A 14,134-nucleotide genomic window follows, 5' to 3' on the forward strand; every position below is an offset into this window, starting at 1 on the left:
ATTCGTCTGATCAATTAAGATCGGAATAAGAGAGATCGGACATTTAAAAAGTAAATCTTGAGGTGAGCTGTTGAGGATCAAAGTAATAAATTGGTCACATCAAATCATTGAGAATAAAAAATCCAACCATATTCACAAGGATCAAAGGAAGTCCTTAAAAGAATAGAGCCGTTTAAACGGAAAGAACGAGAATTAAGGAGGATCTAAGGGAGAAAACCTCTATAAATACGTGAAAATAAGATACTAAAAGTTATGTAATCTTCTCCTACTAAAACTCCACACTACTTTTTGTACTAAAGTTATGATTTAAGCATCGGAGAGGTGGTGTCGCAAGCACAACTAAAAGTACAGAAAAACGAAATCATTCATCCAGTGAAAATCTCGAGATAGTGCAAATTTTTATTTGTACAATATTCTAATCAATTTATTATAATCTAACAGATAGAAGAGTAGTTTTCAATCACACATTATCAAACACAAATTTGTCCCGATAACACTTCAAATATCAAACCGTTACAGCTGTCAGTAATCTTAAAAGCTGATGGAGTTACCAAATAAGGCCTAAATGGACTATTAAGACACCACCCTTGTCCTGGAGATGTTACCGAAACTCCGAATTTCGCAAGCGAATCTCAGAGTAGTCGGCATTTCCCTATCTCGCCTTGTATCAACTATCCATCTGCCTTCCTATTATCTCTCTGTCTAAATCTGTTGTTCTTCGATGGCTCTTCGACTCGACATTATACTATCTTCTTCTTATACTATAAATCACCAAATTCCACACAAATCCATTCAAATTCTCTCACTTTCCTCGAATTCGAACCCATCTTCATATTCTCCTCCACGATTTCCAAGATTTCACCATCAAATTTCAGGCAGGAATCTCTTAATTTACTCCCATTAATGATGAAAATTTTATACCCGAGATTTCAAAAATTTCTGTCTAATCATCTGCATTTCACCTTTGTTATGTATCTCAGGTCGTAAAATCGAAATCAGGAGAAAGGAGAGCATCGTTTGTTGTGCAAAACCTGGAGATGAAAGCGAGGTTAGGAGCCAAAAGTAAAACGCGTAAGGAAATTATTTATCCATGTTGTTATTTACGTTTTAATGTTTGGAATCTTCATAGAATTCTGGGATTGTGAAAGAGAAAAGTGTTTCTGTGGTTCTTCTTGCCGGTGGAAAGGGTAAAAGAATGGGTGTAAGTTTCTGTATCTCTTTCTCACTCTCTCTTAATTTTTTATTTTTTGTGCAAAGTTTGGGCATTTAGGAATCTCACTATGAGCCCTTTTGGATACACTTAAAAAGGTAATTTTATTTATTTCTTTTGAAAGTAGAAAAGTTAAAATGTTTGTTTGAATTAATCTTTAAAAAAAAAATACTTAAATTTAAAATAAAATAAAATAAAATGTAAAAGGGCTGGTTTCTTTCTCCCAAAGCTACTTTATATGGAAAATTAAATTTTGTACAATTCACCCAGCAAGTTCGATGACATAATTAAAGAAAAAAACAAGGAAAAAGGAGAGTTTTTGAATTAATGCAGTAAGGGCAGATGGATATGGAAGATCATTTCTCAATCATAGTGAAGAGAAAATGCTTTGGACTTTAAAAAGTGGCAAACTTTAATGAAATATAGACAAGAAAATAAATGATCTCTCCAATGTTGTATGCTATGAAAATTTTATTTAGTGAATGCCCGTACTTTATTTGAAGAAACTTGTAAACTAGAGGTGAAAACGAGTTTAGTAGCTAAAAATAAAACAAATGAGAAAGTTATTATCACAATGAATCCAAAATTAGAGGAGAAAATTCTTTGAAAATAAGGAATGCTTGTATTCAATTCTTGTTGTTCTGAATTGTCGTAGAATTATGGGATTGTTGGGTTGGGGGGGGGGGGGGGGAGAATGGTGTAAGTGACATACAATAAAAAGGGGAAAGGAAGAGTGTGAAATTTAGGGCAAGTGGATATGAAAAATCATTTCTCAATCCCAGTGAAGAGAAAATGCTTTGGAGTAGAAAGTACAATATTGATAAATTGGTAAAGTCTGTGAGTGCTCATACCACAGTGGAGGATTGAAAAGATCTTGTGGGTCAAAATTCTTGCCCCTCAATATCTTTTCAATCCTCATGGTGCTTGCTTCTTCTTTTGACTCTAGGGAAACTTGTGAATGCATTTCTTACAATCAAGTCAGTATTGAATTTAGCATAGTACATGGGTCATTTTTGTTGGAAATGCATACCTTTCCTTTTGTTTGTTGCCTATTTATAGGATTCTATTTTTGGCTGGTTGTAGTGCATGTCATCCTGCTTGTATTATTCTCAGAGATGTCAACACGTGTCCATTTCGAAGCTTCGTGCACATAGTCTCCTATATGCTGGTCACGTGTCAGCAATATGTCACAATCTATCTAATCATTTCACACATGATCCCCAATCACGTCCTCATCTTTTTGTTCTCAAGATCTTGGGTCTACACTTATTCGGGAACTTCCTTTTCTAAGTTGCATAGTCCTCTCTCTCTCTCTAGTTAAGAGACTTTGGCTTCTTATCTTGAGACTTTGCGGCACGTTTTGGGGGAACTTTCAATTTTTGTTCGTTGTTGGTGACCATACCATATAGTCTTGGACATATGTCAAAGGTTGGTTGGTGAGTCGATTGACCCTCTCTTAGTGCATAGTTGGCGGTTTTTAAGATTTCATGATGAGCGCAACTGTTTGTTCTGGTCAAGGTGTTACCTTAAAGGCCATTCTTGGTTGGCCTTGCAAAATTGAGATGATAGCTTGTTTCGTGAGTTAGACTACAAATAGTGGGCTACTGCAAGATTTTATGCATTTTGTGTTCTTTATCCTTTGTTCTCTATTATTCACATTAGTTTTTTTCTTAGCCCGTTCTTTTCTTGTCTCTAGTCACCGTAGTTCTTTCCAAGGTTTTCTTTTGCATAAGACTTTCCCGATGTACCCGAAACAGATTAGTCGGTTTTGGGTCTACTAATATGGGCCCGGTCATTTTTGGGCCCAATTCTGGGTAGCTAGTGATCTCATGGACCAAATGAGAATTGGGTCTCCTTCGGGTACCCGAATAGTAAATTTATAATATTATACTAAAATTAGTAGTATAATTAAATGCTTACAAAGAGATGTCTTAAGGTAAATATAGTCGAAGTAAAATTAAAATATAAAGAAAATGTGAAGTCTTTAATTTTTGCCTTTTCTCTACTTGTACTCCCATTCATTTTTTCGTATTTTTATACAATTTCAACGATAAATGAATGTTTCATACTATAATTTTCTATGATTTTAGTTTCAAAAGTTTGATTTGCTTGAAAAATTTAGTATTGATCTTAACTTTCAATTGAGGAATTACAATATAAATTGTTTCATTTATAAATAATTGTCTATTTTATTGGATATTCATATTTTTTTTTCTCAATCAATAAAACATAATCCATCTTAGTGGGTACGTGATGGGTATTGGGAATTTTTCAGGTCGATTCTGGTTCCAAGGATCTCATATCCGGAACCGAAATCAATAGGAACTGGGACCAAGATTTTATTTAGGGTCCAGTTTTGGATATACGTGGAACCGGCCCATTGACAACCCTAATGTACAATATCCCCAATAACATTGAGGTGTATTAGACTACCTATATGTGTCATCCCAGAGATCCATTTGACATATGCATGTTTGTGGGTTTATTGCACATGGGGTTTCATTCTCTTGTTCAAGAAGTTTTGAATCCGGCTGAGCGATCCCCTGACCAAATGAATGATAATTTTTACCTTTCATGTCTAACAAGTTCTATTTCCGAAATGAGGTTGGTTACCAATTTAGGACAAATTAATGGAAGATTTTCATTATTCATTTCTTCTTCTTCCTCCTCGGCAACTGATTAGAAATTGTTTAAGTAAACCTCCCTAATGTTTGATGCTAACCTGTCCTTCATTATCCCCTCTCAAGAGTGTTTTTATTTTTATTTTTTTGTGAAACTCAATAGCAATCAGTGAATACACACGAAGAAAGACCGAAACAACCATCATTAGAGAAGCCATTACTAGAGAAAGGATGAAAATAGATGGGTTTTTTTTAAAGAGAAGGAGGTGAAAAAGGACTTTACTTTTTCTTTAGGTAGAGAGAAATATGGAGAAGAAAAGACACGTATTCTATTGGGTTCTTACAATTTATCATAGAAAGGATTCTAAAAGCCTTGAGCCAAGCCGTTTAAAAACTCTTTTACATAAGTTGCCACATCATCAGTTTTTTCAACCATGGATTTCCTTTAACCATGGTCGTTAATGGGTGTAAAAAATGGGTGTAAAAATAGGGAGTGCCTCTATATTTTGGGTTTATATATATATATATATATATGTGTGTGTGTGTGTGTGTGTGTGTGTGTGTTGGGGAGAGGGGTTAATATTGCGCGCGCACACACACAGATATGTATATGATATGTGTGTATATATATATGCATTCAAATGTTATATTCTCTGCTACTTCTTAGTTTAGCACTGGATTACATGATGGTGTTTGTTTGTTTGTTTATCTAGGCAAGCATGCCGAAGCAATATCTTCCACTCCTGGGGCAGCCAATCGCTTTGTATAGGTAAATAAGAAAATCCAATGTACCTGCTGTTGGTAGACCATAAGAAGATTGACCATTGGCATGCTTGTACATGATTCCTATGGAGGGAATATGGGAGCTACCATGTGACGGATCCCACCAAGGAGAACTCTCACATTGTTAGACCAAAATTCAACTACATCAGATTAGAAACATTTATTTGCATTGTTTGGACCATTAGGAAAACAATAGGGAGATGAAAGGCCTCGTGTTCTCCTAGCTGGAACCCGAGTGCGAGTTTGAGCACTCTAGATGACATCCATGACAGAAGTAGATTGTTACATCCTCCAAAATTTGACCTTAAATTTCTTCCTGGATTTTATTTTTCTCTCTATTTTATTGAGAGTGTTTCCTGCTCTTAAAATCGACCATGTTTCTATGCAGTTTCTACACTTTCTCACGTATGGTCGAAGTGAAGGAAATTGTTGTTGTTTGTGATCCATCCTACAAGGACATCTTCGAAGGTTTGCATGACTCTTGGTTCTATATGTTGTAGAACTTGATATTAATTCTTATCTGCATTTGTTTATTACCTTTCTTATTTCCATTTCTCCAAGTAGATGCAATCAACATGTGACAGTTGGGTTGGTTGTAGGTCCATTAGGGCTTAAAATGGGTTGAATTTTATCCGAAATCCGAGTGATCCAAATCCGATTTTTAACGGATTTGGTTTCTTAAGTATATACGAATTAAAATATGGGTCGGATATGGGTTGATGTCCCTTGACCCGAGTCGGATACAAACCCATCCCTATATCCGAATGACATATTATTTTGTATGTTGTATATGTTATATTTTTATATTTTTTAGTCTATCATTCATCAACAAATGAGTACTAGGTGAAGTGGTCAAAACTTCTTTTCAAAAGGAGAGAGGTCTTGAGTTCAAATCACATTTAAGCCACATTTTTTAATAAATTACTTTGTAACGGTTTGAAATTATCCAAGCTGACCGACCCGAATCAATTAATTCGTTCGGATCGGATATGGTTTGAGCTAGTAGGATCCGGATTTGGACATAGATTAAAAATCCGGATATGGATATGGGTAGACACATACTTGGCCTAAACCCGACCCCTTTAAGCCCTAAGGTCCATAGATTAGTGCGGCCTTTATGTGGGCCTTTCTTTTTCTATTTTACCATGTTCTTGGATGATGTTGATATCTTGATTTTCTTGCATGATTCCATATCTTGATTTCCTCATTGTATAATAAAAGACATTATAAGCCAGGTTGATTTTCTTGTTCTCAGAGGCCTGCAAGAAGATTCCTGTCGACATCAAATTTGCATTGCCTGGGAGGGAGAGACAAGATTCTGTTTTTAGTGGACTTCAGGTGCATGCCTGTTGTTTATTGTGAGGTTTCGAATGGAACATCATGTCCTTTATTTTATTTTTATTTTTATTTTTTATGATTGCGTAAGTTGTCTAATTTTGTCACATGGGACACCTTAAATATATATATATATATATAGGGTGGCGTTCTTTTGACATAATCCTAGACAACATTTCAGACAAATCTTATATGGCTAAAAAGTTTCGGAATGGGCTGTTTTTTTGTGAGGATGATCTCTATAGTGACTAGATTATCCTTACAAAAAATCAGCCAATTCTGAAACTTCTAACCCCATAAAAAGTAGTTACAATATAAAATTGACGGTTCACAATTCTTCAACTTATAAACTAGGGTTTGAAATTTCAGAATTGATTGATTTTTTGTGAGGATGATTTTCTCACCATAGAGAAGATCCTCACAAAAAAATCAGCCCATTCCGAAACTTTTAGCCCGTATAAGACACAATGCTTTGTCTAGAATTTTGTCTAGGATTTTGTCAAAAGAATGCCACCCATATATATATATATATATATATATTTATTTATGACCACCTTAAATCTTCTCTAAGAAAAGTAACAATTCTTGACGGCTACAATCGATGGAATAGTGTAACCACCCGTAATATGTGGTTGAACTGACTCATACTCAGAAAAAAAGACCAGATAACAACTTGGCCACCTTCCCACCATTGACGTTTGTGCCACTGCTTCTCAGTTCTCAATCTCAGATATTCACAACCGAGAAACATTATGCTCCTCCCACATTCCAATCAATTTAGAATAATAGAGAGATCCAAACTCTTACTAGGTGATATCATATTCTGGGTGCTGTCTCTAACCCGTTTAATTTGACAAATTTAATTGGGTCACCCTAAGGATTATGTGGAGATGTTATCTCTAACTTAAGAGTCCGTAATATTTATAAAGAAACATCTATAAAATAAAGGAAAATATCACCTGATGTCACAAGAGGGAGGAACGCATTACATGTGGATAATGTCACACAAGAGTAGCAGTTATTTATTTATTTATTAATTATTATTATTATTATTATTTTTTAATTATTTTGCTTGAATACTTCTTTAGGCACTAACAATAAGCACAACCATGCAATTTTCACACCACACAGACACTCGCCATTCAATTACATGTAAAGAAGGAAGTGAACAAATACAGCACAACATACACAAACAACCATGAGGTTGTTGCACAAACAAGAACAGAAATAGATCAAAGAGAAAAGAAAAAATAGGAACCTAACTTAAATGCTCTAAATGTAAACGCCAAAGGAGTTGGGGTTTTTAACAAAAGATCAAAGAGGAAAAAAAAGAAGGAAAGAGCCAGGAGAGGGGGGGGGCGAATCAATATGAAACCATCGCCTCTCTATCTCCTTTAGATTACTCACACTATAATAAATTACCCACATGCTACTAATAAGTTATTAAAAGTAGAATACTAGAACTATCTCTACTTAATGTAAACTAAAGACATAAATAAATACTAATCATGGTTATAAAACTTTCTGGTCTAGTTTAGTGGTCTTGGAACATTCTGTGGTACAAACTACATCTCAAGTGTTGGGATGCTAAACATCCACCATTTTTAAATGTAGATATGTGGAGTTGCCTCACTTTGTATGCCTAAGCTGTTTGACACTTCTTTCTATTTCCCCAGGCAATTGACGCTTACTCAGAACTAGTATGCATCCATGATTCAGCAAGACCTCTGGTATCAACTGAAGATATAAAAAAGGTTTGGGTTAGAGAACCATCTATTCACGTACTCTCTAGAACACTTAATTTCTGAAGTTCACGAAATTAGTTATGAATCATGCAAATGTTACCCTATGAATGAAATCTTATTGTCTACTAATTCTTAGACGTATGTAGAGATTGCTTATCTTACACATAGTTTCTTACAATGAAAGTTCTTTTTGATGGATCATCTGTACTGAAGTTTAGATGCCCAAAGGTGTACACTTTATGGGATTTGATGGATTTTTTTTACTCACACTCGTTGCCCCACATGTTCACAAAATGCACCCCACTTAAAAAAACCTAATGGATCCATTTGGTGACCACTCACCGAACCCATTTAGAACCAATCGGTAACAGGTTGGCGGTTGGCTGCATTTTTTCTCAGTAACCTGTTACCGATTGGGGTGCATTTTGGGAAAGGAAGGGGGGTGGGGCAACGATTGTGAGACTTTATTTTTTTCCTTCTATTTTGGTACCATCATTACATAATAGTGCTAATAAAGTTGTCCATCTTACAACATTTAATTTACATTCAAGTTCATAAAAATTATTCATGTTTTATTTTGACCCTAATCTCTTGAAGCCTTATTTGATTTGCATCTTCATCAATCTTTGTCTCTACTTCCATTAGTTTTTCATTTCTTCTCTCTATATATTTTTCTCTACACTGCACTTACGCTGCTTCTTCTTCTAGTCTGGTGGTGTTATGCTTTTTTGTTGATTTTTTTTTAGCTTGATGGGTTAGAAGTTGAGAAATCGTAAGTATGGAACTATAGATATGATATGATTTTAATGAGTTAGGAGTTCGGATATTAAACTTTAGAATGTGAATCGTGTTTATGTTTTTCTTTTCTTTTTTGAGATTTTCCCTGTGTTTCTCTTCTATTAAAATTTAAACTATTTATTTATTCATGTTTTAATTATTATTCTGGGTCTATTATACATAAAAATGGAGAGATTGGGGAAGATTTTTCCCATAGAATCAGTGCTAGATGTTAAAGTGGAGGTGCACTTCTAGAGTGCTATGTTCCAATGCCATACCAACCAAATTGAAAGGAAAATTTTATAAGACAGCAGTTAGACCAGCTATTTTTTTATTGAGTTGAATGTTGGGTAGTACATCATTTAAATGAAAAGAGTGTAGTAGAGATGCATATAGTGATGGATGAGTGAAAAGACAAAATTAGAAATAAACGCATTTGAAAAAACGTAGGAGTAGCTCCAGTAGTGGATAAACTAAGACAATCGATTGAAATGGTTTGGGCATGTTCAATGAAGATTGACTATGGCCCCGGTTAGAAATAATATACAAGTTGACAGTTCTAAAAATGCGAGATGAAGGCCTGAAAGAACGTGGATTAAAATAGTGAAAGTGGATATGAGCACACTTTCAACAACAAAAGACATGGCTAGAGACATAATTAAATGAAGGAATAGGATTTTTTTAGCTGACCCCAACTCTTGGGATAAGTCTTTGGTAACTATGGTGACTGTTGATGTTTAGAACTTAATGAATAAAATATTTAAGTTTTCTACCTTAATACCTTTGGAAATATATATTCTCTCTCTCTCTCTCTCCCCCTCCCACACACACACCACACACAAGCACACCAATAACTTCCCAATATAAAACTAAAGAAGACAAACAACTTTGAAATCCCTTGAAAACTTTGGTTAAAAAACATTTTTCTTGGATTAATTTTCAAAAGGGAAAAATCCTTGGGAAAGATATTTCTGTTGCTTTGACATTTGGGGACCTTAAATGATCTCCTAGTATTATTTTTATTTTTATTATAAAGAAAGCATGAAATCCTTCTTATTTGTGCTCTTTTATGCCCTGAGATTATTTCATTCATCTCTACTTTTTATGGGCTTGTCTATCCACGTGATGAGCACAAGTAATTCTTCAAGCTATGTACTATGATGTAATCAGTTCGGTATAATATTTTTTGATGAATGGTTCTTGTACCATCTTTATTATGCACTTCAACAGAATCTTCCACTTAGCATTTTTTTTGTTTGTTGCAACTAGGTAGTTATCAAATTGCTTTTAATATTATATACAGTAAATTCTCCCCTTGTTACGGTGTTGTGGTTTCCTGTTTTGGAATAGACATCTTGACACTTTTTTTATATGTTTAAATAGTAGAATTATTTTTGGGTAATTTAGTAATACCCCTCTACAAAATTGGTGATATGCAAAATACAAGATAGGTTTAACCCCCTTGACTGAAAGTCAACGTTACTTTTTGTTGATGTTTTAAACTGAAATTTTGATTTTTTTTTTCTTCATATTTTGGTTTAGTAATTTCAGTTTTTCAAGTGTCTTTTGAAAAAAAGAAAAATCAAAATTTCACCATTTAAATTATCTACAAAAAGCAACCTTGACGTTGGTCAAGGGGGTAAACCTAATCTTGCATTTTCTATGGGGTTAAACCGAATATCACCAATTTTGGCGGGGGGGGGGGGTATTACTAAATTACCCTTTTTTCACTCTATGCAGCTTTGACAATTTGAAAATATATCCCAGTAGCTTACTGAATTAATAACTACTCTTGAGTGTATTCATTTCTTATTAGGTTCTACATGATGGTTGGTTGAATGGGGCAGCTGTGCTTGGTGTTCCTGTGAAAGCTACAATCAAAGAGGTTCATATAATCCACTTAGGAATCATTGTGATTGTGGCAGTCGTTCTTCTTTTTCGTGGAAGTAATTGAAATGTTGGATGTAGATATCAGGCACGCCAAAATGCTTATTAAGATAATCCCAATTTATAATTTTTCTGGGTTCAGCAGTTTGTATGCTGTTTAACTTTACAGTTTTCTCAGGTAGAATTTATTTGATCTATATGCTTACCTGGAAATGTAGTTGATTTTGTACATGTATGACTAATATTTATTTTTCGTGTAGTTGATTTTTCAGAACCGTATGGACATAATCTCATTTGGTTATGCAGATTACATATTGTATTGAAGTTACATAGGATAATTTTTCAAGTATTCTTATTGGAAACTACAAACTTGAGTAACAAATTGGATTTTTGTGATGTATCTTGGACTCTTGCAATAAATACAGCAGCTGTCATACTCTCTCGTAAACTGGACTAGATTTTTAATCGATAGAGATCACCTCCAAAAATCATATTTAGTTTCCACTTTAATATTTTTTTTCTTCTTAAAGTTCCTATTTTCCTGAAGTTGAAGTCATATCCATCCATCCAAAACAAGTGTAAGTTCTACTTTACTCTTCCTTTTCCCTTTTAGATCTCCCTAAATAAACCTTAAACCGGAATACCTACAAATTAAATTCAAAGAATATAGGTTGCAACTGCTAATGGGCTGATGCTGGAGTTCGTACAGCAGGGTGCACCTAGTTTGGGTACACTGCTACTGCAATGTGTAATCTTGTCTATAGTAGAGGACACGTGGATGTACAAGATTTATAGATTTGCTGAAATCATCAGCATATTTTTAGCCATATCTTTTATTTTAACTTATTTGAGTGAGTTTGAATAGCAGAATGTTTCCTAATTTTAGTGATTGAAATTTTAGAAGGTTTCTTGTGTTTGTTTTGTTGTCTAATTTTATTTTGAAGGTTTTTAATTGTCATCTTAAATGAAGTAGGAGTTATTTATAGAGTTTAGAACTTATTAAAGGTAAAAAAAATGTAGTGTAGAAGTTTTTAGTTAGTTTCGAAGTTGACCTAGGATTAAGAAACATGTTTTACAAGTCATATTTAGGTGTTTTTTGAGATCTATATAAGAGGTTCACAGAATAGTGCCATGGATACTGTTTTATAATGAAATGTTTATGATATATATATATATTTTAATAAAGAGTTTATCTTGTATAAAGTTTTCTATGTATTTCTGCTTATCAATTGCATTTGATGCAGTTTTATTGTTATTGAAATGGAATGTACACATACTTATTCGCACCCAATGCACATGGTTTCTAGTAAGTGAGCTTTACTTCTCTCCATGATAGATCTAATCTGTAATCCTTCTCCTAATTGCTATGCAGGCAAACAGTGAATCTTTTGTGGTAAGAACACTGGACAGGAAGACACTATGGGAAATGCAAACTCCACAGGTTATTGACAAACAATCACTTCTTATTTTTCACTTCTTTTTTCAGAGATTTTCTTACGGTGAACATTTTTATCAAGAAATTTATGAAGCCTTATATCAAAATAAGGTTTGCAGATTATAAAGCCTGAGTTGCTTAGAAAGGGTTTCGAGCTTGTCAGAAGGTACGTAAAACTCCAAATCTACCATCAAATTGTAGTATATTTTATGTTTTTGAGCATTTAAATTATCCAATAAGTTGGGAAAAGATAACTAAATGCCCAGTCCAAACCCAGGAACTTAGAGTGAAGAGTTCTGATAAATCATGATTGACGTGGGATTCGGCATTTTTCAACCACCAACTGCTATCAAGAATATGGCAGAAGTACATAATAGAAATAAAGCTCCGGTATAAAGATCTTCATTAACTCGTAAGCCAATTTGTATACCGCCACTGTTAAACACCAGAACAAGTGATATTCACATGGCCGAGAGCATCCCTCAAGTAAAGGCTTCCATGGCCAGTTGACCAAAATGAGGTGAAATGGGAAAAGATAGTGTGGGTTGTCTTTCCACTGGTGCATGTCAACACATAACTTTCCTACACTCATTCATCGATCATGTTTCGTTGCACAAGCATTCAAATCAAATCTGAACTAGCTCAGCTGATGTGTCTTAAGCTTCCATGCCTTTACACATGAGCAATAATTGCATGATTTTAATCTCAAGGGGCAAAAGTGAATTTGGGTTTCCACATCTCAAAGTTTGACCTTTACTGCATCTCCAGGAAAAGAAGAGCACACATTTCCCGCTATTAATGATCTGGGGATCCAAAATTCTTGGAAATCCCTCTCGTGTCCCTGTATTCAAACGTCACTCTAGTAGAGTGAAACCCTTTGCTTGAAAATGTGTGCAAGTTTTTTATTGGAATGTTTACCTTGTTTATTAGCTGACCCCCGAATTTTTTGGGATAAGGCTTTGATGATCATGTGACCTTTTTATTGGTTATTATTCAGAGAAGCCTTGATAAGAGACAATACACATTCTTGTGTTTCTCTACAGAGAAGGTCTTGAAGTCACAGATGATGTTTCTATTGTGGAGCATATCAAACATCCCGTCTACGTCACTGAAGGATCTTACACCAACATCAAGGTAGTCAAACGCCCCATTTTTTAGTTTGGAGGGCTTGATTGCTGTAACTATACCCATATTTATGAATATATATATATATATATATATATACATTCTTTACTCTTTAAAATGCATCATAGTCCGAGAGAGGAATTATTTCTTTGATTCTCTTCCATAATAAGCTAAAATTTTCGTGCATTGCTTGCAGGTTACAACCCCTGATGATCTGTTACTTGCTGAGAGAATATTGAATATCAATGCAGGGTAGCCGCCCAAGTAAATTCATTGTTATTTATTAACATTCTTTGGGTGAAACCCTTCTTTCTACATTTCAAAAAAAAAACTGAACGATCTCGTTCAACTTCTACAAAAAATTTAAAGAATGTTGGCATGTATCATAAAGAAATGATGTGTTTTGGGACATGCATTCTGATAAAGAGAAAATCTGAACTTTACTTGCAGCCAATGTTTTACCTCATTGTCATCACCAAAATGTTGTGCGGATTCAAGGGATAACCATGTTTTTTATGATTGCCTTTGCTGAAATCATAAAAAAGGGAACTTCAATTTCCACCACAACTTTTATTTGCAACACACCAATTCTTAAAATCCAATGAAATTGGTTGGTATGTGGATAATCCTCGGCAGTCTTTCACGATTGTGCACCCTCTTTCTTCAGTCTTCTTTTTTTCCAGATTCAGAAGATAAAATAGACCCACATATCTCGTCTCCACTTTGAGAAATTCTTCTTCAAATACAATGGGGCAAAGAATTTTCAAATACAAAGCAGCTTTGCCCAAACCCCAACCATTTCTGCATTGAGAAATACCATATTTTAAAGATCAAATTCCATGAAAACTGGAATATTCATTCTTGCTCTTAATCGATTTCAACAAGTAATGATCTCCAACAAGATTTTCATATGATCTCATAGATGAATCAGTAACCAACAAAATGCTGAGGTGGTTTGTCCAAAATTTGGGTAAATTAGGTTTTCTTGTAGCCATCTCTCTTAGTGCTCATTCCAATCTGAGATCTTGAGATCAATACCATACAATTTGTTCTGATCAGGTTTTTTGAATCTTCTTCATTGTCGATAGGGAGACCCATTCGGTAAGAAAGAAAATAAATCAAGATGCAATGACAGGAAAACAGAGTGGTAGGGTCAAGGATACAAAGATGACATCCATTCTAGCAAAATAGTTTGAACACTTGTCTCAAGAATCAA

The 14,134-nt window shown here is 34.5% G+C and overlaps 1 protein-coding gene across 5 annotated transcripts; it reads left to right on the plus strand.

The window, feature by feature from the left end:
• Positions 1 to 533: 533 nt before the first annotated feature.
• Positions 534 to 13,367, plus strand: ISPD (Nucleotide-diphospho-sugar transferases superfamily protein). 5 transcript variants are annotated; one of them, XR_015178740.1, is made up of 13 exons: positions 535 to 875; positions 981 to 1,048; positions 1,130 to 1,201; positions 4,545 to 4,600; positions 5,003 to 5,082; positions 5,870 to 5,952; positions 7,626 to 7,703; positions 10,288 to 10,356; positions 11,731 to 11,799; positions 11,905 to 11,959; positions 12,071 to 12,205; positions 12,837 to 12,927; positions 13,115 to 13,146. XR_015178740.1 is itself a non-coding variant. In XM_086443330.1 (12 exons), the coding sequence occupies exons 1-12, from the start codon at positions 722 to 724 to the stop codon at positions 13,172 to 13,174; spliced, it is 927 nt and encodes a 308-aa protein (XP_086299456.1). In that variant the 5' UTR covers positions 537 to 721; the 3' UTR covers positions 13,175 to 13,367. The 5 variants fall into 5 exon arrangements, 2 of the variants coding, with proteins under 2 accessions (XP_086299457.1, XP_086299456.1); XR_015178738.1 differs by having other exon boundaries at positions 11,913 to 11,959; positions 13,115 to 13,144; XR_015178737.1 differs by lacking the exon at positions 12,071 to 12,205 and having other exon boundaries at positions 534 to 875; positions 11,913 to 11,959; positions 12,791 to 12,927; positions 13,115 to 13,367.
• The last annotated feature ends 767 nt before the right edge of the window (positions 13,368 to 14,134 follow it).

This window comes from Akebia trifoliata, chromosome 5, assembly GCF_017979445.1.
Source record: "Akebia trifoliata isolate Shusen 1 chromosome 5, ASM1797944v1, whole genome shotgun sequence".
Classification (NCBI taxonomy): domain Eukaryota; kingdom Viridiplantae; phylum Streptophyta; class Magnoliopsida; order Ranunculales; family Lardizabalaceae; genus Akebia; species Akebia trifoliata.